Source organism: Hipposideros armiger, unplaced genomic scaffold (assembly GCF_001890085.2).
Source record: "Hipposideros armiger isolate ML-2016 unplaced genomic scaffold, ASM189008v1 scaffold_434, whole genome shotgun sequence".
NCBI lineage: Eukaryota > Metazoa > Chordata > Mammalia > Chiroptera > Hipposideridae > Hipposideros > Hipposideros armiger.
Genome location: NW_017731784.1, coordinates 1,130,211 through 1,154,892, shown reverse-complemented (window position 1 = coordinate 1,154,892; position 24,682 = coordinate 1,130,211). Strand labels below are relative to the sequence as shown.

Below are 24,682 nucleotides of genomic sequence, written 5' to 3'. Positions count from 1 at the left end.
TTTTTCAAGATTTTATTGGGGAATTGGGGGAAAGGGAACAGACAAGTTGCTGTCCTTTTGTTCTTCAGTCTAGTTGTGGAGGATGTTGCTGCACTGGCCCATGTTGGTATTGTGATCATTGTGCTCTTCCCAGCTGAGGCAGATCGGTTGCTGGCCACTGAACAGCCGCTAACGGTGGCTCATGGCAGCTCACGCCGGCTGCCAGCTACACTTGGCAGCTTACAGCAGCACACTGCAGCCTATGCCATCGCCAGTGGCTCATGGCAGCCCAGCTTCAGGTCAAGCTGTTGTTCACCATTTTAGCTGTAGAGGGCGCAACATCACTGGCCGAATGTGGAAACCATACCCACAGCCCTGCTGCTCAGAGATCTCGCTCCCAAGCCCACTCAACCAACGAGCCACTCTGCTAGCCCCACATTTTCTATGTTCTTAAGGGTGAAAAATTCCATCTTATTTTAATTTTAATTTTAACTAGTGAGGTTGAACATAACTTTTTTCTTACAAAAAAGAAAAATGTTAAGACCCATCTGGTTGGTAGATTGCTATTTTTACAAATCATATTTCAAACTAGAGAAACCTTCATCTCTACAGTCTTTGCTAACACTTTCCTTTTTTGTGTGTTGCTTTAAGTAGTGAGCATAAAACTATATGGGCTTAGTATGTAATTACTAAAAATAATTTTAAGTAACCATACCACATTTTGTTACATTCAAGTTTGTCTCAAATTTGCTTAGAAACATAAATCTCTTACCATGAATAACCTTGGGTACAATAGCATAGTTAAGAAATACTGATATCCCTCAGTATATGATTTAGATTCATTTCAGCAAAATTCCATGCCATGCCAATTTCTTCTGTTGTAGAAGAGGAGATGACTTCTAGCCAAGTGCTAGGAAATATTTCATCCCTGTTTAGGACCATTATGGACTAACAGAATGTTAGTATTGAGCAGAATATTAGAAAATAATTTTGTTTAATTGTTGATTATCTACCTTCTGTTAGATTTTCTCTGGTAATAGAGATATACTCACTTTCTTCCTAGACAGTCTTTTTCATTGTTAGTATTGGTTATTGATATTTACCTCATATCTGTTAGTTTTCATTCTTTGGTGCTATATTTGTCTTCAGGAATCACTGGAAAGGCTATACTTCTTTAATTATGACAGTTCAAGAATTGGAAGCAACAAAGTTTCTTCTTTGTTATGGTAATTTTGATTTTTAGAAAATTGAGAAATCAGAACACACAACCAGTAACAGATACCTTGTTCTTTGTGTGTGTGTGTGTGTGTGTGTGTGTGTGTGTGTGTCCGTGTCCGCGTGTCCGCGTGTCCGCCCACACATGTGCATGCTCACCCTTCAGTATCATTTCTGGATTTATTACTTCATAAGGCTTATTCCATAAATTGCCAGTTTTTAATATTACTTCAGATAACTCTGTGGTTTATAAAGGTGGGAGCTGATTTGAAAAATGGTGTCATATTTTGAAGAGCCTTTCAGCATTCTTTTTTTTTTTTTTTTAAGAAAGACTTTAATGGATCATAATATTTAGGTGCTCTGGTTCTATTTTCTATTTTCAACCTACAGTTACCCTATATTTATCTGTTTTCTTAGTGTACAACAGGAAATATTCCAGTAACTATTCTTCTGTAGTAGAGATAGGGCAGTAGTAGTTCTCGATCAAAACCAGTGAATAGAATTGTGTTCGCAGCCGCCGCCGCGCCGCCGTCGCTCTCTAACGCCAGCGCCGCCTCTAGCTCGCCGAGCTCCAGCCGTAGGAGAAGGGGGGGTAGGTAAGGAGGTCTCGATACCATGGCTCGTACAAAGCAGACTGCCCGCAAATCTACCGGTGGTAAAGCACCCAGGAAGCAACTGGCTACAAAAGCCGCTCGCAAGAGTGCGCCCTCTACTGGAGAGGGGTGAAGAAACCTCATCGTTACAGGCCTGGTACCGTGGCACTCCGTGAAATTAGACGTTATCAGAAGTCCACTGAACTTCTGATTCGCAAACTTCCCTTCCAGCGTCTGGTGCGAGAAATTGCTCAGGACTTCAAAACAGATCTGCGCTTCCAGAGTGCAGCTATTGGTGCTTTGCAGGAGGCAAGTGAGGCCTATCTGGTTGGCCTTTTTGAAGATACCAACCTGTGTGCTATCCATGCCAAACGTGTAACAATTATGCCAAAAGACATCCAGCTAGCACGCCGCATACGTGGAGAACGTGCTTAAGAATCCACTATGATGGGAAACATTTCATTCTTTAAAAAAAAAAAAAAATTTCTCTTCTTCCTGTTATTGGTAGTTCTGAATGTTAGTTATTTTTTTTTCCATGGGGTCAAAAGGTACCTAAGTATATGATTGCAAGTGGGAAAATAGGGGACAGAAATCAGGTATTGGCAGTTTTTCCATTTTCATTTGTGTGTGAATTTTTAATATAAATGCGGGGGACAAAGCATTAATGCAAGTCAAAAGTTTCAGTGAACAAGTTTCAGCAGTTCAACTTTATAACGATTATAAATAAACCTGTTAAATTTTTCTGGACAATGCCAGCATTTGGATTTTTTTAAAACAAGTAAATTTCTTATTGATGGCAACTAAATGGTGTTTGTAGCATTTTTATCATACAGTAGATTCCATCCATTCGCTATACTTTTCTAACTGAGTTGTCCTACATGCAAGTACATGTTTTTAATGTTGTCTGTCTTCTGTGCTGTTCCTGTAAGTTTGCTATTAAAATACATTAAACTAAAAAAAACAACAACAACAACAAAAAAAAACCCAGTGAATAATCGTCAGTCCATTTTATGCTGCCCATGGCTGTAGTCTCCCTCCCACTCATTTAGAGAAAGTAGCATTTATACTGGACAAGCAGGAATTGTTTATAGGATTACTTTGACAGCCAATGTTACTCTTGAAGGAAAACAGACAGATTAGATTAATTTAACTTGTAGTTTCTTTTATTTTCAAGACCCTAATTTTTTTCTCATTTAAATTGATTGCATGCTCAAATACCATTCAAACTCTGTGCTTGCCTTCAAATATCGTACAGCTGCTGCTTTTCTTTTTTTTTAATTAGTTTCAGGTGTGCAACACAACATAATGATTAGACATTTACATCCCTCACAAATTGATAACCCCAACAAATCTATCCAACTGACGCTGTACATAGCTATTACAATACCATTGACTGTATTCCTTATGCTGTACTTTACAGCCTATGACTATATATGTATTTTTTTAAATTATAGTTGACAGTGTTATTTTTATGTTCGTTTCAGGCGTACAGTGCAGTGGTTAGGCATTTATATAGTTCATGAAGTGGTCCCCACTTAAGTCTAGTACCCTATATGACACCATACATAGTCTTTACAACATTATTGACTATAGATAAGGATGCTTGTTAATTTTTTTTATTAGTTTCAGGTGTACAAAACAATGCACTAGTTATACTTTTCACTGTCACAAAGTGACAAACCCCCTCCCCCAATCCTACCCCTTTTGCCCCCAAGCTGCTTGTTAATTTTAAGAAGAAAGTTATATTCAATGCACCTATTTTAGATTTAAATATATACTCTTAAACAGCAAACTTATGGTGTACTTAACACTTGAATAAAGCTTTAATCACCAATTCCTAATTAATTTTTTTTGTTACATTCTTTCTTGGTCTCTGAGATAGTACACTCAAAGTGTGGTCTGTAAGCTGGTGCTGGTTTGCAAATTGTTTACTTGGTTTCAAAGGGATAAATACAGAAATTGAGAGTAAGCATTTAGAAGTTGTTATGGCTATTTGAGAGAGAACTGTTAAGCCCATTTAATCTAATAATAACATAATTTGAGGTTATATTTATATGTCCTTGTTTTTAAATTTATTTCCCACCAATTCATTTATATTATATTTTACAAAAGTTTCCTTGAAAGCAAAACAAAGACTAGGTCACACTTTGTATCAGTAAACAACTGGAGCAGAATGGAATTCTTAGTTTTATGCAGATGTGTATAAAATAGAGACGAGGGAAAGGGGAGATGGTGAAGCTTACTTTGATTTGTACCATTTGCTCTTTAGTTGTACCGTATTTGCCGGCGTATAAGACGACTGGGCGTATAAGACGACCCCCTAACATTTCCACTCAAAATACAGAGTTTGTTATATACTCACCGTATAAGACTACCCCCTCTTCCGCACACCTTCCACACACCAAATAAAAGGTAAAACAATATCAGATTTGATTTGGCCCACTGAAGTGCAAACAAGCGTATTGTATTTCGTGTCACCACATAACCGTTTTGGCGATGTTGAGCCACCATGTCTGCTACATGTTTTTCGAGTTCTGGCCAGTGTGGGGTGCCTCTTCTTAATGCACACTTACCCCTTGGCATACTCTTTAATGCTTTCTCATTTGATTTCCAGTCCCGAACCATCTTTTCTGTTACTCCATATTGTCTTGCAGCAGCACAATTATTATTTTCCTTAGCAAAGTTTATAACTTTCAGTTTAAAATTTGCATCATACTTCTTTCTTTTGGCTGGTGCCATGATAGGGATGATAGGGGTTTGACTGGTCGACATTTTCTATGCTGTACTGTACAATGGTGCAGTATTGTGGTTGGCTGTTGGCTGTATACAAAGCCTGATTTGATTGGTCCCTGCTCCCTGTTTGCCCGCCCTGTCACTATAGCAGTCTGGTCCACCCTTGCATCAGCATCTCCCTGGGACCTCACTAGTGCGCAAGTGCGAGCTCTTCAACATTCTAACAGGCACCATGATAGCGCAAAATCGCGAATCGCGATACCATACTGGGTGTATGGTCGGCTGTGTGCGATTTTGCGAGTGTGGTAAAATCGCATAACAGCAAAATCGCATAACAGCCGAGCATACACCCAGCAGCGCTGCTGATGCCTGAACGGTATGTGGAATGAAGTGGGCGGGCATCGGGAGGCCACTATGGCACGGGGCAAGCACTATGGGCAGTCTATCTGAAGTGTACCTGGTGTATAAGACGACCCCCCACTTGGAGGCATATTTTTCAGGGCCAAAAAATCGTCTTATACGCCGGCAAATACGGTAATGATTACTTTCAATAGAAGTCATTTGAATTATCTCAAACTTTCAGTTCAAGATGTTTTCCAAATAAGTTTCATTAGAGTTTCTGACATGGGCAGAAATCAGTTATGACAAATTGTTTTTTAAAAATTATCTTTAAGTACACCATATCTTATGTTTCTCAAAGAAAAGAGCTTTAAAAAGTGTCTCTGTGTTATTTTTTTAATATCATTTTTTCTAGGCTAGTATTTCTTATTTGAAAGTTCAAATTCTATTTCCAGGTGTCCTTTTCTTTTGATTTCTCATAGGCCTTCACAAAGTTTCTTAAGTAAGTTGGTCATTATAAATATGTAGAAAAGAGAAGGACAAGATATAACTCTTTGGAATGATTTCGGCTTCTAAAGCTGAAATATATTAAGATAAATCATTATTTGACATAAAGAAAAGATATCCAAATAAATCAATTCTTTCACTCCTAGTTACTGAATTGTTGATAAGCCAAATCAAATGTTTAAAGGGAAACTTTCACTAGTAGTCATTGATTTTCTAAATACAAGGTATGATCAAACAATACAGTGAATGTTTAAATAAAAAAAATTTATTACAGTAAAAGACACATTGCCATTAATCCTCCTCAAACTACGCCCCTTCACTTCAAACACACTTATCCCATCCTTGCCACTTTCTGAAGCAATTCTGGAAGTCCTGTTTCGTGAGTGTCTTTAGTTGCGCTGTCATGGCTGCCTCGATGTCCTGAATCGTTTTGACTTTGGGAAAGAGCCAGAAGTTGCATGGTGCCAGATCTGGTGAATAAGGTGGCTGAGGACACAGCGTAATGTTTTTGACAGAAAATGCCATACCAGAAGCAATGTGTGACACGGAGCCTTGTCATGATGGAGGATGGTTTACTGCACACCTTAAAACACACCTTCTCTCAACTATAGCTCACACCTGACTGACTACACCAAACAAGTTGAAACTTGTCACACACTGCTGTTCAACGTGCTGCTCCCCATGTTGAAGATCCCTGCTTTTCCATTGGATGGCATTCGGCCCCAGTATTTACTATATTGTTTGATTACAACGGAAAGGCTCTGTGTCACACATCCCTTCTGGTATATGGCAATTTTTGTCAAATAAAACCATTACGGTGTGTCCTCATCCACATTATTCACCAGATCTGGCACCGTGCAACTTCTGGCTCTTCCCCAAATTCAAAATGATTCAGGACATGGAGGCAGCCATGACAGAATAACTAAAAACACTCACAAAAGAGGACTTCCAGAACTGCTTCAGAAAGTGGCAAGAATGATGGGATAATTGTGTTCAAAATGAGGGGGATTAATGGCAATGTGTCTTACTGTAATAAAATTTTTAATTTAAACTTATTCACTATATTTTATGATCACACCTTGTATCTCTTAATTATAAAATTAAAGCCATTATGCCATATGTATGTTTAGACAGATTATATATGTCTGTGACCAAAGTCGTATCAGGTAAACTGAAATACTTATCCTAATTGGTATGGAATACTATTAGGAATAAAAGTTTTGAGCTATATTTCACAACTTTATTGTGATATAAAATGTGTATGAGAGATTAGCAATATAGAAAAATGAGATATGATTAGGAAAAACTCTCCAAAAATAGTTAGCATAAGATTTCAAACTCTTAGACTGATAATTTTTTTTCTTTTCTTCCTATCACAGTCAGTGACCATACTAGCTAGGCATACCTGAGAAAATAATATAAGGAATACTTCTGTGGAATTAGCACAATAGATGTCAAATCATCCATATTTCATTGTGATTCATATTTGAAAATACATCTTTGGTCTGTCAACTTTAGATAGAGATACTGACATGGGAGGGAGTCTGTCAAGATCTACAAAGGAAAACATTTCATTATGGAAGGACAAGAACAAATATTTGAGTAGGATTACAGGTTTTCTCCCCTCTTGATAAATTTCATATCTTTTGTTTAAAAATGTTTATTAGCCTATCTTGTAACTGAGAATTTTCTACTTCTATTTGCTTTTTGGTCCCAGTGCTATTTTTTTTTCCTTTAAAAAAAAACTTATATTTTAATATCTATTGAGAAATGTGGATTTTGTTTTGTTTTCTTCTACTGACCTCCTTTAAATAACTTAGTATAAGAGACTATTAATTTATTAGGTAATTTAGCTTTTAGAATAATAAAATTTGGAGTGCCATGCAGAAGAGAAATTTACCAAACTCATAGTGTTCATTCCATTTTTATTTGATAGTACAAAATAACATTAATACAACTTTGAATTATATATTTTTTTACTTTGTGTTTGTAATAAATCTGCCCAATCAGGAAACTTAGAAACACCAAATCCTGACTAGCAAGAAATGCTAGTAGAAATCAATGAAATTGTTTAAAATATTCATGGTAACAGTGATAATTTAAGAAAGTAACTTAATTGCCTACAGCATTTTTAGTTGTTACCCCCAGCCTTGCAGATTATATATAGGTTAAGACAAAGAAAATCAGGAACTGAGTAAATTGGAAACTCAGCAGAAAAACATTACATTTTACGAACCTGTAAAAATTGGGCAAGTGCCACGGCTATGATAGGGGTTAATCATGACATTTTTGTCCTACATAATGCATAAGCTTCTGGTTAGAAGATGGGGTTGGGGGAAGGGTATGATTTATTTGATGTTATATCAGCAGCTCATTAAGGTGTCCTACAGTGAATTATGTAGTAAATACTGTTTTTGCCATCATAGCATGTTGCACTATTATATAATACTTAAAAGGAAATACCCTGCCACAGCTTTTTATTATTTAAAATTTTTATATTTATCAAAATAACTATCAGAGTTAAAAAGACATAAATTGTATTATTTTATAACTTTTTCACATACCTGAAAATATATATGAAGTAAATTGGTTAAGGGATTACTTAAAGATCTTTTGCATTCAGGGTCCAATTCGTTTGAATCACTTTTTTTACTCAGTTCAGTTTTTCCACATGGGAGTTTTTCTGTGTGCAGCATTTCTAAAAAGAAGCAAGAGCCACTGGTGCTGAGGTTTTTTTGGAAGGGGTTTTGTTTGTTTGTTTAAGGTTTTTTTTATTGGGGAGTTGGGGAAGGGGAACATTGTGTTTTTCCAGAACCCACCAGCTCCAAGTCAAGTTGTTGTCCTTCAATCTTAGTTGTGGAGGGCGCAAGCTCAGCTCCAAGTCTAGTCGCCGCTTTCAATCTAGTTCCAGGGTTGGGGGGGGTGGCGCAGCCCCACCATCCCATGTGGGAGTCCATCCAGCAACCTTGTTGTTAGGAGCATGTGCTCTCACCAGCTGAGCCATCCGGCTGCCCATTGACAGCTCCGCAGCAGCTCAACTCAGGAGCAGCTCACCGGCCCATGTGGTAATTGAACTGGCAACCCTGTTGCTCAGAGCTCGTGCTCTAACCAACTGAGCCACCCGCCTGGCCCTGGTCTTGAGTTTTTAGCCAACTTTGCAATTATGTGGAGCTAACCTATTTTTGATATCCACATTGGAAATGCTGCTAGATATGTCTGATTTCTCCCGCTCTCACCCTCTTCTCACAATTTTAGGTTTTTAGGAATTAAAAGACTGCTCCAGTATCATCTGTAGGATTTTATTCCAACTCAAATTCTGCAAGTTTTTGGTTCTAGTGCTTTGGTTTGTGCGTGCACAGGAAATGACAGCTGCCTCATTATTGTCGCTTAGTATTACTACAATGGCAATTGTAATATGCCTAACAATTGTAAGATGCATCCAAATTTAAAGAGCTTTAAGTGTGGGGAAACTGTTCATTTTAACAGTTTAAACATAGTGGCTAAGCGCTATGGAAGGCAGTGTGGAGGTTCTTCAAAAAATTAATAGAATTACCGTATGATCCAGCACTCCCTCCCCTGGATATCTACCCCGAAAATCTGAAAACGTTTTTCTGTAAATGCAACTTTCTTTGGCCACTTCCCTGTTTTTCTCAAGAGAGAATAATAAGACAAGTACTGATCTGCCCTGTCAACACCCTTCATGAATATATGCTGAAACATACAAATAGGTTTTTTCTTTACTTCTTCATTTCTCCTTGAAACATCAACTGTTGTTGAATCGTGAATTGTGGAAATCATGTTGACAACACAAGTATTCCTCCACGATTGAAGAAGAATTTCACCCTTTCTCCTGAATGTAGTTTCACCCCTTTTCAGACACTGTGATTTGTTTTTCATTTCTTGAGGAAGACCCTTGTTCACTCTGATTGTTCCACATATTCTAACTTGTCTTGAAAGGAGAGTTTCAGCAATTGTCACATGATTGTAATAATTGTCTTGATAGACATGGTAATTTTGATCAAGATAAGGTTCCAAAAGTGTGAAAATAGTTTCCCGTAACTTTTTTCCTTCACCAGCATAAATTTCTAAATTCAAGATATAGCCTGAGGTGCTTTCAGTGATGGTACAAAGAAGTAAGCCATACTTTATAAGTTTCCCCGAGTTATATGTTTGTATACAAAGCCTACCCCTCCAAGGAATCATTGCTTCATCTAGGAAAGTTGTTGATTTGGCTTATAAATAGTCTGAAATCTTTCAAGGAAAAAAATCCAATAAGGGTTGAATTTTGAAAAGCCTGTTAGTTGATTGTTGCAGAAGTTCATTGTTGAAATGTAAACACCACCAAATTTGTTCAAATCTATTACGGGGCTCATAAGTTGCCTGAAAATAGGAGTATCTAAAAATGGATCTGTAGACCAATAATAATCCTTTAGTTTATCTTTCCTGACTTGCCCCATTAGAATAATTATTGAAAAAAATGTTTTCATTTCTGCTACAGTGACATCTGACCATTTCAACCCCTTAGAACCAGTAACATACTTTTCCTGATTTTGTAAGTAATATAGATTCGTTTTCTCACACAAATATCAAAGAATCTGTCTCCAAGAAAGAGCCTTGTTACTTGTGATACTTTCGTCGGGTCAGAGGGAATTTGTCTCACCCCTGGGTTTCCAGTAAATGGCCCTAAATTTGGTGTTTTATCTGTTTTTACCCATGTGGAAACCGCCAAATCTAGTGTGTCATCGTCATCGTCACTTTCATTTGCGCTTTATTCACTGTCACTGTAACTCGGTAAAGGATGTACAATTTTGTTTTGCCTATTGCCAATAATAGAAGAGTCACTGTCATTTTCACTGTCACTATCAGCGTTGTCAGGAACATCAGATAATGTATCCGCCAACAATTCTGCTGAAATTTCATATTCTGTAGATATTTTTTCCCGTAAGAACTACGTCTTTCTGTCATGGGTGTAAAGTGATTGAAATCTGAATGCTGACTAAATGCAGAGCAGAGCAACAGAGGAAAATACAGAGCTGTTTGTTCTCTATATTTATCACAGATCATTAACTCGGAGTGAGGTCACGTTTCTATAAACATTCGTTAGCAGGACTATTCGGAGAAAGGCTCCATCCATGTATTGCGTAGTTAAGTGTATAGTGCGAGGAAACCAAGTGCGTGTTAAAAACGCAGATTTGCGTCATCCGTCTTGCACAGCTGTTAAATATATAGACGCAAATCTGCGTCGCCGGTCCACAATGTGTTAAAAAGGAATGCCTATGTCCTCCCCCTTGCCTATTTTTCCTTCTTACGTATTAATAGTTGATGAAAACTCCAGTCAGTGGAATTTGGACACAGAGATTGAAGTATGTGTTGAGTTGCCCCTCCAGCAATGCACTGCTTATTTCTAGACTATTAATGAGAAGGAAACTATCTCCTGTCTTAGTAAAGTGACTGTATTTTAGGATCTCTTTGTTACAGGAGATTAGCCTGTTTCCTCACTAATGCCCTTTAAACAGATTTGAAAAAGGACCAATTAGCACTTCTATAAATGAAAAAAGGATATTGAAATAAAAACTCAAACCAGGGCTACCTCAAGAAATGGTTGATTCCAGGTCTGGGGCAGGGAAAATAGAAGATGAACGTGGAACACTGGTGCAAGAAAGTAAGGAAGTGCTAAAAATATGATAAGGTCCGAATACTGCTCAGCAATTAAAAAAAAAAAGAATAACTGATACATGTAACAAAATGGATTACTTTCAAAAACGTACTAAGTGAATGAAGCCAGACACATAAGACCACATACTGAATGTTTCTATTTATATGAAATTTCTAGGAAAGGTAAAACGAAAGAGACATAAAGTAAATTGGTGCTTGCCTTGGGTTGGGCGTTGGAATGAGGATTGACTACAAATGGATGATGGAACTTTTGGAGTGATAGAAGTATTCTAAAACTCGATTGTGGTGACAGTTGTACAACTGGATAAATTCATTAAATGTCATTGAATTTTACACTTAAAATGGGTGATTTATATGTAAATTATACGTTAGTAAGCCTTAAAAATATTTAACAGATACTGTAAAAACTGATGGGGGCATAGCAAAAGCTAAATTAAACAGCAAAAAAATTAAGAAGTAATAAAGTTACAGGCTTTAATTGCAGCCCAGATGGATAGAATAGACTTAGGAGTAAAATTAGAGCCCTCTTCAATTTTGAGGAAGAGTTACAAAGTGGCAGGTCTTAATTGATCAATAGTCTTATATTGGTGATTAGAGTAATTCACTATTAATTTACTTGACGGCTTACTGTGTGCCTGGCACTATTTTCGGGGCACAGCACTGAACAAAACAGACAAAATTTCTGCCCTTATGGTATTTACATTCTGTTGGAAGAGAATGACATAAAATAAATATATATTATAGTAGATAGTTTAAATGCTCTAGAGAAAAATAAAGCAGAGAAGAGAGACAGGACGTGTTGGGGGAGGGGTTGAAGTTTTAGGTACTGGTTGTAGTTTTAGGTACAGTAGTCAGGGAAACCCTTACTGTAGGTGATATTTGAGCAGAGACCCCAAGGAGGAAAGATGTGAGCCCTGAAGATGAGGGGGAAGACCATTTCAGGCAAAGGGATCAGCAATGCAAACTTTCTGAGCAGAACCATGCCCCATTGTGTTCAAAGAACATCAAGGAGGTATGAGTGTGGAAAAAGCCAAAGGAAAAGTGGTTGGAGAGATCAGAGATATACTGAGACATCAGATTCTGGTGACTTTGTTGGTCATTTTAAGGACTTTGACTTTACAATAAAAGTGTGGTAAGTATGTATAACAAAATATTTGCTGTTTTAACCATTTTTAAGTGTACAAGTCAGTAGCAATCAAGTACATTCATAATGTTGCCACCATTTATTTCCAAAATTATTTCATCATTCCAAAGTGAAACTATCCATTAATCAGTAACTTCCCATCTCCCCTCCCCCCACCCCTGGTAACCCCTAATCTATTTTCTGTCTCAATGGATTTGCCTATTCATGTAAATGGAATCATACAATATTTGTGTTTTTTGTAGCTGGCTTATTTTCTCTCTGGTGCAATTCCAAATTTCAGGAAACCTGTATTAAATGAATTCCTCATCAATTTTTTTAAAAAATGAAGAACACATTTAAGAGAAACTGAAATATCTCAAAGATGATACATTTATATGTTGAATTTCTGTTTTGGTTTTCATTTAACTATCAGGATATGTAGTCAATATAGAAGGCCCATTCCTTAGTCCTTCCATGTATACTATACTGAAAAACTGTGGTCCATTGATAGTGAGGACAGGAAATACAGGAGTAAAAACTGGCAAAAGGAAAGAAAGGAGTTAGGGAAAGAAGGAAAAGAAGTTCGGTAATATTTATACTGTCCTTTCCAAATGAGCAAAGAATGTTAATAACTTTTAGAAAGAACTGTTTGCTGCCAAATCTGACATTTAAATACAGAGGGTACCAAACAGTGTATACACATTTTAAGGAAGGAAAAAAACTATTAAAATTGTAATACTCAATATATACCCATAAAAGATAAGTCACGTTTGACTTCTAGAAATTATAAGAGGTACTCAAAGTGGTTACCATCAGCATCAGACACTTCTGATTATGGCGAACTACTGCTTCGGCAACGTTGACCAAAGTGTCCACTTGTATACATATGGCACCCCAGTGTACCAGAAAAATGTGATCTTTTCCATTTATATGAAATGTCCAGAAAAGGCAAATCTATAGAGATGAGCGTGAGAGATGTTTCTGGGGTGTTGGAAATATTCTAAAATTGGATTATGATAATGTTGCACAACTTCTATAATTTATTTAAAAAGCATTGTACACTTAAAACAGGTGACTTTTGTGGTTTGTATATTATACTTCAATAGAACTGTTATAAAATAAGAATGCACCAGAGAGAAAATAAAACCTTTATTTTTTATTCATTCTGATTAATATTGTAACATATATGGAGATTATTTTGGTTAAACTTTTTAATCCAATTACAGCTTTAGTTTTAGGTCCTTACTTTTATTTTACATTTTATATGTTAAAATAGTGTATGTTTTACACAGTGGTGTTCTCAAATGTTCCCCAGAATAAGCCAAATTCTTGGTATATAAATAGTATATCTTGTATGAAAATGTTACAACAAAACCCAGCAAAGAAATAATGAGTGGATAGAATTAATTATGAGTTCTTTATTTAATACAATGCTTTGCTTCATGATGCTATAAAGTGGAATATTTCTGTGTGTGTATATGTGTATGTGTGTGTGTGTGTGTGTGTGTGTGTGTGTGTATGTATATGAAAGTAAATGGATTTTTTTTAAAGGGGCCTAGAAATAATATGCACCAAACTGATAACCATAGTTATTTCTGTTGGAATAGGGCTTGTGGGGGAAGATAGTTAAAAGGAATGTTTTACCCTGTGTCATTTAAATTTTTATAAAAAGATGTATGTATTTATTCATGTATTACTAATATAGCTAATAAAAAACAAAAGTATAAAGAAACTAAACAACTGAAAAGAAAAAAAAATTCAGAGCCTAAATTAAGGCCGTGAGGAGAGAGAAGAAGGAAAAATGTAAAAAATATTTCTTTGCCAAGTTGATACAGTACAAAATCATTGCAAGGATCCACAGAGAAGGGATAAGTAGATTACACTAAATTAACTAAATTAAACTATAAACATTACTTGGATATAAACATTATACACATAAGTTGATTAAATTTATGGAAAATTGTTACATACACTTACTAAAAGAAGAGAATATGGTGTAATGTGTACAGTTTAGTTTACAGCAGTTAAAACAAGTAGGAAAATGGATGAAAAGCAATAAAGATGACAGTGAAAGTATTCAAAGTTAAGTAAATAGAGGAACCCTTATCACTCTGCTTTCCTTAAAGGATTTCTGAATAATCAGAAGTAATTGGAAAGAAACCTTGCTATAACTGGGGATTGGCAAAATGTGTATGGTCAAAGTTTTTGCAGAGAATTCTAGAAATAAGTCAGAATTACTAGTAAAGAAAAATGTACACCCACTTTTATACCCATCTTTAAGTAGCACTCTTGAAAATATATACTTCTAGTGTCCTCTTATTTTTCAGTTTGCTAGCTTTCAAACCCATAGTTAACTATCTAATATTTTTGTCTAATTGAGCACAATTGTTTTTATCATTAATTTGTTATATTTCTTACATTAGCATATATCAGGGAAAATGTGGGAAAACCAGTGGAAACAGCTTACTTAATAAACTTAACAAATGCTAATGTCAGAAACAAAAAGGTTTTCCTAAAATTTGTTTTCTAAAAAATTTAGTGAAAAAAGCAATGTGTTGTTTGGAAAAAATTAATACAATATGAAAATACATAAAGTAAAAAGGTGCTATCCCCATACTTTGTCCCTCAGCCACATTTGCCAGAGGTAATTACTTTTATAAATTTGTATAAAAATTTATATATAATCTTCATTATTTTCATGTTAGCCTACTATTGGGTTGTTGGAAAAGTCGTGACGCAGTTTTGCAACAAAAAACAGAAAAAATATGTCATGCCTTTTCCGACAACCCAATATTTTCATCTTTACCTACATAAGCGTTGCATTATGAAGTTTGCCCCTCATGTTATGGTTTTGAATTATATTACATGTTATCCCCTAAATAGTAAGACAGAGTATTACTATCCTAAACCATTTGTAGATTTTTAAGTTTCTGTATTGTAAATAATTTAAAATTGGGGAAAACAAATTTCAGATAAATTGGTCATCATTTATTTGTTCCTGCAATATTATAACATTTAAATTGTTATCTTGTATCAGTGATTCTCAACTGGGGGCAATTCCCCTCTCTCCCCCAGAAATTTGGTACTGTCTGGAGACATTTTTGGTTAACACAACTGGAGGTGGGGTGATGCAAATGACATCTGGTGGTAGAAGTCCAGGGGTGCTGCTAAACATCGTACAATGCCCTGAACACCACCCTCCCCTCCCCCCACCGCCATCCCTAATAGAGGATTATCTGGTCTAAAATGTCAGTTGTGCCAAGGTTGAGAAAAATTGCCTTATATAAGAGTGGTTAAGAGTGACAGCTACCCAGGCGAATTGCTCAGGTTCATATCTCTGCCCTACCACTTACTGTGTGAGTGTAGGTGGTTATTTAACCTCTCTGTGCCTCAGTTTCTTTATCTAGATAATATTAATAGTACCTGTCTTACATGGTTGTTGAGAGGCAAAAACATATGAAACAGAATAGTGCCTGGCACATAGTAGGAACTTGATAAATGTTGGCAGTTATTGTTTCGTTGTTAATTTAACATGGGAATTCATATCTATAATTAAAACTACAAATTCTTTAATTTGTGATTTATAAACAAGTGTCTCAGTAAAAATTAAAATCTAATCAAAAGAATAAAACCAGAGCATTCTAAAATTCTCATCAGTCTCATAATTTGAGTTTCCCCCAAATTATGAAATTTACTAAGTTAACAAGATTATGAGACTTACTAAGTTAACTATTTTCCTATATTTCATACCCAAATTATTTAAAATATACGCGTATGTTGTGAGTGATGATGCGTTTCACGAGCAGTATCCCTTGAACTGAGACATTACTTCATTGGTCCTCTCCCCTCGCTAGGTTCTGTAGTTGAAGTTTTTGTTTCTTTGAAAGTCCTAACTCCTGTAACATAATTCAGGAAGCATGTGTTTATTAAAAAAAAAAAAAAGAACAATATTAAATACTTTTCATTTGAATTGAATTTCTGACTTGTTTCCTCATTGTTCAATTTTTTCTTTTGCGTTTCTCAGTGTTATTCTGATCTTTCTGCATTCATAGGCTGATGAAGACATTTTGGGGAGGCATTGCTGTGACTACATCTGAGAGTATAATAAGAGTGTTCAGTTTATTAAAATTGAGGTTATTTTTAGAGGTAATAGAAAATATTTTAGTCACATCATAGTTCTATTTCTTCTTTTAATAACTGTTGTAATGTACTATAAAATTCATTAATCTTAAGTAATTCTCACTGCTGTCCCCATCCGTGAATAATTAATGAGTTGTCCTTATATTAAATGTCTCGTTAAAATAAATGATTTGATTCAAAGTATCTTGATATATCTTGCAAATATAAAAATACCCAGAAAAAGTTTCAGATTTACAATGTATAGTGCTACTGTTTTCTAGAACGAGTTGGCAAACCTATTTTCTCCATAATTTGACTAAGATAATAAATGGCACAGAAAAAAACCCCCACAAACCCATTTCTTGTACCAAAACAAAACAAAACAAAAAGTATGTAAGTGGTATAGAGTACATAATTTCTTTTCCTGTCTCCCTTTTTTTTTTTTAAAGTTCAGTTTTAGTTTTTTACCACTTGATGGCAGTGATGGAGCTAGAAGCTACCCAAAGAAGGTTAGGGCAAGAACTTATTATGAATAACAAAAGGGTAGATACAAAAGAAATCTCTGACATTTTATTATTATTCACATTTCTAGGTGATATTACTTATATTGCAAGTGACAGTAATAGGGGGGAAAGCCTCTAGATGGAGCTTCAGCACTTTCTTTCTAAGGGAGAACATTTGCTGTATCTTTCCAAATACTTGCTTTATATTTTTTTACATAGTGTATTGACTCCAGAAAGGAATTTTTAAAAATAACATCAGTTGTAATTAGGGAAATGAATTCACCAAGTCCACCAATAATTTGAAAAATGGTTATTTAAGTATCTTAAATTTCTATTTCATTGTTAACATTTATTGAAAGTATATTAAAAATGTTAGCCAAACGTTCCTAACTAGTATTGGAATGAGCTTGCATATCTTCCAAATTAGTAAAAGACATTTTATTAATAGGAAATCCGGTGCTTAAAATCAATATTTTGCCATCGTTAAACATTAATATCCGTAATGTTAATTGTTATGCCTGTTATTTTTTAACATTTGAGTCCCTAAGAGAACATAAATGTTTTTTCCAATTCAATTCCCCAATTTTTAAAAAAATTAACCAAAATTTTTGAAATTTTATGTCAAATATTCTTTTAAAGAACATACATGTTCTTTAAGTAATAAATATTCTAACTCTCATCAGAAATGTTTTCTTTTTATAGTCAGTCCATTCTGACTATATCAGAGTGAGGTGGTCCTTTTTATTAGGAAAAAAAACAGATGCTGATGTTCTTAGTACACTGTTGATTTTAGGTTCTACTTCTTTTAGAATAACAAGAAAACTCAAAACAAGAATAGTAAATTTTCTTACCTTCCTACTATTACACCATTACCTGGATTAATTTTGATGTGTTAGAAAGCGTTTCAATAAATATGTGCTATCGGTTTATAATTGGTATTTTGGCACTCAATCTGTAAGAGGAAAACCATTGGTAATATTTGGTTTGATATTGATGTAAGATCATTGTTTTATGTTGAAAGAGAATGTATAACTGGAAAATCAAATGAGACCCATGAAAAATGTTTTGTAGTGGTTTTACTTATTTTTCAGTTTCTTGTATAAAATTATTATTTATTCTCTATTGAGGCAAAAAGCATACTGAAATAAAGTAGTTACCAGTAGCTTTTTATAATTACATTTAATGATAGTGTTAGCAACAGTTAATTTTCTTTTTGGCTAAGCAAATATGGTGCAAATTCATTTTAGGTTTTATATGAATTTGCCCCATAATTTGCTTGTTAATCTCCTAAATAGTAACAATCTCCTAGGAAGCCATGTCTTGCTTTATTTGTCTCTTACCTCACTAAGTTTTGAAACGCTAGTAAGAAGGGAACACATTTCAGCAACATCTTATAATTTTTCGAGTGTCTCCTTTTTTACTAATACCTTCTAAACAAATAATTGCATTAAATTAGCTTTCAACTGTGTAATGAAATGGGCTTGAAAAGATAGTCTGTTTCTCAGGGATAGGCAAACTCCAAATCAAAAAATTATGCTACTACGAATATCTATAAATGGTAACCTTGTAATAGTAGTTACTAATTAAATAAATTCATTTAAAATCATTATGGTTAATTTCAACTTAAATTATAAATTGAGGAATCTCTCTTGACAAAGGGATACTGAAACGTTCTCCATTTCTCTGAAGTGCTTGTACTGTGAAGTCAGTTATATATCAAACTAATTTTGTGTTAAACCTTTTTTAAAGGGAAAAAATAAAGCATGCAGTTGTTATTTGCTACAGTCAAACAAGTTTAAAACTGTCTTAAATTTGGTGGAGGAAAAATTCCTTTATTTTACCATGAGGTTCCTGAATTGCATTTTCTTCTTTTTAACCAGTATATTGGCATTAGGTAATATTATGTCTAGTATTTAAAGTTTATTTAGATTACTTTTTGATCTTGCTGGTAATAGCGCCAAAACCTGCAATGAAGCATTTCTGTTGACTAATACTTACTGTTTTGTTTAGAGTATTGTACTCACTTTCAATATTAGTACTATAAACATCATTAACAGTTAATTTTATCAGTGTCACTTAGACAAAAGTAAATTAACCAAGTAGAAAAGGACAAACTTCTCTTATTTCTTTTTGTAAGCTAGTTTTTTAAAATAAATTTCTCTGAAATGTAGCCTACTTAACAGATTTTTAAACTGTACATTGAAAGTATAATAAGCATAAGGAAATCTGTAGCAATTATTATAGTGCTTAATAAAAATCTTTTGATTTGTTGAAACATTTTATTAATATACCAAAAAAAAGCACTGACACAGCTCCTGCTATTAATACAGACCCTGAACAATACAGGTTACGTTTGTCAATTCTTACAATGAAGCTGGACAGCTCTATCTCCCATTAGTCATATACGCGTTTGAATATTGTTTGTCTTTTCACTGTTATTCAAGTTTTGGCTTTACATTAAGATAGCTTTCAGTGCTATCTAAAGTGTGATTATACAGTAACTAGAAAAACAATTTGGCTCTCCATTTGTTATTTTGTTTCAGTAAAATTTTTATTTATCCGTTGCATTTATTCTAGCATTAAAAGATTCCTATTTTTTTAAAAAATATATATGTATGTATAGGAAAAGAATTTGTTTCATTTTATTTTATATTATCAGGCTACTTAAATAGCTATTGAAATACTTTCCAAAAACTCACTATTTTTCTAAAAATGTCTTTTTATGAAGTTGTACTTCACAACTTACTTCTTAGTCTTGTACCCCCACCCTGGATCTTTCCCCGTTTCCTAAAATTTTCATCATTAAGTGGAAAAAATATATATATGATTACTTCTCTAATGACACCATGACTTTTTAAACTAAAAAGAAAAATATATCAATGAACAAATGAACAAATCCTCTGAATTTAGTCTCCTGTATCCTTCAAATTTTTATGAAGATAAATAACATTCAGTGAGAGGCCATATTAATGTAATTAATATAGATGTAATTTTTATAGTAAAGGTATTATTTTGATTTTCTTCTAAATATAAAATATATGTTAATACTCTTTTAAAAAGGTGAAGTAGCCCTGATTTATTTGCATCCAAATACAAGTGTGATGCTCTGCAAAAATTATAGTTATATATGTATCTCCAAATTCATTGACACTTATAAAACAAATTAGCTAATATCTAAAAAAGAAACTTTAATATGATTTAGTACCTTATTAATGAAATTTAAGTAAGTAATAAAGTCACATAGTGAGCAAAGTGTGTATAAAATCTGTAGAGTGAATTATATGAATATAATTATAATATGTATGTAATATATATTTGTGACACATTGAGGATGATGAAATAATTAGTTGACTTACCAGTAAGAAATAATAGTAATGTAAACATTAGGAAATGTATAGAAAATTTTCAACCTTTCTATTCATATAAATGTGAGCTGGATAATATTTTAAAAAATATTTTGATAATAGCCTTAAAGAAGTCTGTGTTGACTTAGTCCTCCTGCTAGCATATTAATTGAACTGTAACATAAAAATAATAATTGATAGCTAAGTAAATTCATGTAACTGAGAATGACCTGTGAACTGAACATTTTAATAAATACAATGGTATATATATATTAAACTGTTTTATGAAAATGTATCTAGATGAATTAAATCTACAGTTTCAGGTTATTTTGACTTACATTTTATAATATATAATTTAAACTTCATCCCAGACTTGACACATAGACTGGCTTAACAAAATATTGAAATTGGAATATTTAATTTTTCTTTTAATTGTTCATCTTAGATTTTATGTTAAATGCTTGAATCAGTAATAGATTTTCATGTGTCTTTTTTAATCCCATCATTTCCTTTTTTGTTTTTGATACTCAGTTTATTGAGACTGTAGCTTTGCAGGTAAAATGAATTTCTAAGTTAACTTTGAATGTCATCTATTTTAGGATAAAGAATACATTTATTTTTAAAACATTCATAGACTTGTAATGTTTGCTAAGAATATTTTCTCGATTTTGAAAGTATAATTAACGAAGAAAAGTAATGTTTTATATGTAGAATGGACATGTGTTATGTGTATATTTAAAGAACCTAATGAAATAACTTTTAAAGTTATTTCCTAAAGTTTATTTTCTTATAGGCTATCATAAACACACACTGCATTTAAAATTTTATCCTAATGGATATGATGTTTTGGTATGAGCAGCCATAACTTAAACCTTTTTATACTAAAAAAATCTTAATATGTCAAGGTTTATCCATAACTTAAGAATACACTTAAGTAATTAATCAGTTAAATTATTTGAGTACTTCACAACAATATATAAAATGATATGGTTTTAGAATAATAAGAGTTTAAACACGTTGTGAAATTTAAATTGGCCAGTAAATTTAAGAATTTGATGTACTTTGTTTATAAATTCTGACCCTAAGTTTTTGTTCATGGGCTTAAGAGTTGTGAGGATGGGAAGGACATTTAAATTTAGATATCTTTTCATTAATTATGACCTAGTAGCCAATTTGCTTTAATTAAGCTTGCTTGGTGTGCTCTTTCATATTTAAAGTAGTCATGATGGTTAAAAGACTTTAGAGCAGAGGATTAAGGAAACTTGTTCATCTGAATTCCTGACTTCTTGATCATGGGTCTTTGTGAATACTAGTTTCTAGTTCTGATTTATTATGTACAGGTGAGTAGTACATATATACACATACGATTATCTTTAGGTTTTTGAAGGAGAGTGTTTTCTTATCAGTGTAAGTTCTCATTTATCTTTTAAAAATTAATTTGATTTGACTTAAAATTTTTTTATCACGTTGTCTTAATAGAGTTTTTGTACAGAACCTTGTAGCTTCACAGAACTGTGTGTGTTATCATTAGCAAAGTGAGCCTAAATTATTCAGATAAGGAACTGAAAATGTAATTATGATCATTCATAGTTTTATTAGCTTATCAATTAAGTTGTTTTCTAATTATCTAATTGAGTTTAATCAATAATAATATCTACAGGTTTGTTTTGTTGTTTTAAATTTAAGTAAAATTTAAAAATAAATCTATTCTGGGTTGGGTTAGAAGTGTGTTTTAACTTTTGAAGACTAGTTTGATTTCTCAGATATTTCTAATGTCACAATTCAAAGAAATGGGATATAATACAAATAGTACTAACCAGTTCTTATTTCCTTAGCAACTTATAGTCTTTAATGTTCAAGTCTGTAACTGTGAACATTTGAACTTCTTCATATTTCCTGCTTTTCAAGAATGTCAGAAACCAATGCACAAAATAATTTTAGGAACAAAATAAATGGCAGTGTTGAATCTAAGAAGCACTCAGATATAATATCACAGTGATCTCCAGATCAGTACTGATGGAATCAATATGGAAAATTTCTAACTCCACACAAATTGTGTTTGGTGACCTGTAGTGTACGTTACGAATTAATTGAAGTTCAAAAAAAGCTCAGGACAAATTAAGAGCCCCTCTTGTTTAAAATATTTGCCATTTATCTTAGCTTCATTCCCCACTCCCTCCCAGTTGGAGACTTTCTAGTAAAGTGATGTTACCAAAACACATTTAATTAATTCAGAAGAGTAGCTCAAAGAAATTGTTTCTGTCCCCATCAGAGGTCAGAAAGACTCCACTAGTTATATTTTTAAATCTTTTGTTCACCTTCAGTAGTTAAAAGTTTTAAAATTTGGGTGTATATTTGGGTGGGGTTTTTTTCTGTTTACTGCTTAAAAATATAACAAATAAACAGAAAACACATTAAGATGTCACAAAAGGAAAGTGAAATAACTCTAATCAGATTAAGAATGATGGTTCAGGTTTTTTTTCCCCGTTATGTTACCCATATATTATAGCCAGGAATAAATTGTTGAAATAATTTCTGGATATATTTGAGTCTAGTTTTTGCTTCCTTCTCTACTTTTAACTGATTTGGTAAATGTTTTAAACTCATTGCCAGATTCAAAGAGTTATGTCCTGTTCTGTTTTGAAGTATCCAGCTTTTAATAGCTGACTGCTTTCTAACACCAAAGTAGGTTAATCAATCCTCTAAACCTTTGGGGTTATCTTGGTAATTGGGAGTGTTCAGGAAGAATGCAGTTTATGGAATAATATGCAGCATACTTTTAATCTGATTGTATATTTGTGTCATTTTGCCTGATAACCGTTGTTTAGAACTAGGTTGATTTTATTCAGATTTGCTTTACGTTTTTCTTAAATAAGTGTTCTGTGTTACAGCTGTTCTTAGTCCAACTTGCCATGTTTTATCCTGCCGTAGTCTACAAAGGCAAAAATACATATTGATCCACAAGAATTGTTTTGAACTGATTTCAGACTTGGTCATTTCTATTGCATGCTTCTTATTCTAAATTGTTTTTACTCCAGAACATTGAATTTAGATGATTGCTTATTTACTTAGGTAGGATGGAAATAACATTATATTATTTAACTTTTCTGCTATCATATGTTGATTTTCGAGTTCTGACAATTAAGTTCATGAATTTGTTGCAACGAAGTTGCTAACCTTTTTGATATTAGAGGGATTATTCATTTTGAATTTGTACCAACTGGACAGTTAACCAAGTTTACTATTTGGAAGTTGCTGAAAAGGCTGCGTGGAAAAGTAAGATGAAAACAACCTGAACTTTTCGCCAACAATTCATGGCTCTTGCCTTGAGACAATGCACCAATTCACACAGCACAGTCTATGAGGGAGTTTTCAGCCAGTAAACAAATAACTGTATTGGAACACCCTCCCTACTCACCTGATCTGGCCCCCAGTGATTTCTTTCTTTACCTGAAGATAAAGGAAATATTGAAAGGAAGACGTTTTAATGACATTCAGGACATGAAGGGTAATATGACAACAGCTCTGATGGCCATTCCAGAAAAAGTTCCAAAATTGCTTTGAAGGGTGGACTAGGCACTGGCGTCGGTGCATAGCTTCCCAAGGGGAGTACTTCAAAGGTGACCATAGTGATATTCAGCAATGAGGTATGTAGCACTTTTTCTAGGATGAGTTCACGAACTTAATTATCAGATCTCATATCATCACATAGGTAGGATAGTAATCCAACTGTATACTACTTTCATAATCTCCTTAGGATTTTTCCTGGAACTAGCTGTGTTCCAAATTTTATATTAGTACTGTCATATTTATATATTATTTGTTAATAAATAAACACATATTAGTAATGCATACACAAAACTGTTTGGTGACTGTTCTGTCATCTGTGTAAGGCCTCTTAAATTGTTCATTGCAATAGCCTTTTTTCTTACCTTGTTCTCCTCTCGTAGGAACCAATATTACTAAATTCTTCAATCTTACAGACACTTGTAGCATCCTGTTGTTTTTACCTTGCTTCCCAGATCACATCACACTCCCAGTTAAATTCTTCTCTGGCTACGTACCACTGAGGCACTTCTTCCTTGTCCTACACAGTCTTTTTCTATTTCAACTATTGCCATAATCTCCCTAACCCATTCAGGTCGTGTACTAATTCTTTGAAACATAGATGAACTAGAATTTAGAACTTAATAAACTATATTTGCCTTGTTTCTTTTGTGATCTGTGCAAAGGTGGATTTATAAATTATTACAAATGATTAGATGAAAAATTTGATCAAGTATGTGTGATAAATATGCTAAAGCAAAATACTTCAGGTTGCTGTTCCAAGATATAAGAACTATCAAATGCTTCCTAGAGCACAATGAGCATGAAATAACCTATAAGCAGCTATTACATAATAAAATCCTTCTGAGGAAACAAGAGTCTTACAAAATCCTTGGCTTCAGGAGATGCTGAAATGCATTGAAAACATATGTAGTATTAAAGTATATACTCTGATACTGATTTTTTTTTTTATTAATGGCTGATTTGCAATAGGGAAGTGAAATT

The 24,682-nt window shown here is 33.8% G+C and overlaps 2 protein-coding genes across 2 annotated transcripts in view; both read left to right on the top strand.

The window, feature by feature from the left end:
- Positions 1-24,682, top strand: part of DNAJC1 (DnaJ heat shock protein family (Hsp40) member C1) — a 195,943-nt gene that overhangs the window by 33,531 nt on the left and 137,730 nt on the right. The window lies entirely within an intron of this gene.
- On the top strand, positions 1,764-2,537 carry LOC109394755 (histone H3.3-like). The gene is given in 2 exon segments (XM_019665147.1): positions 1,764-1,911; positions 1,914-2,537. Coding segments are annotated over 2 exon segments (411 nt in total). The 5' UTR covers positions 1,764-1,809; the 3' UTR covers positions 2,223-2,537.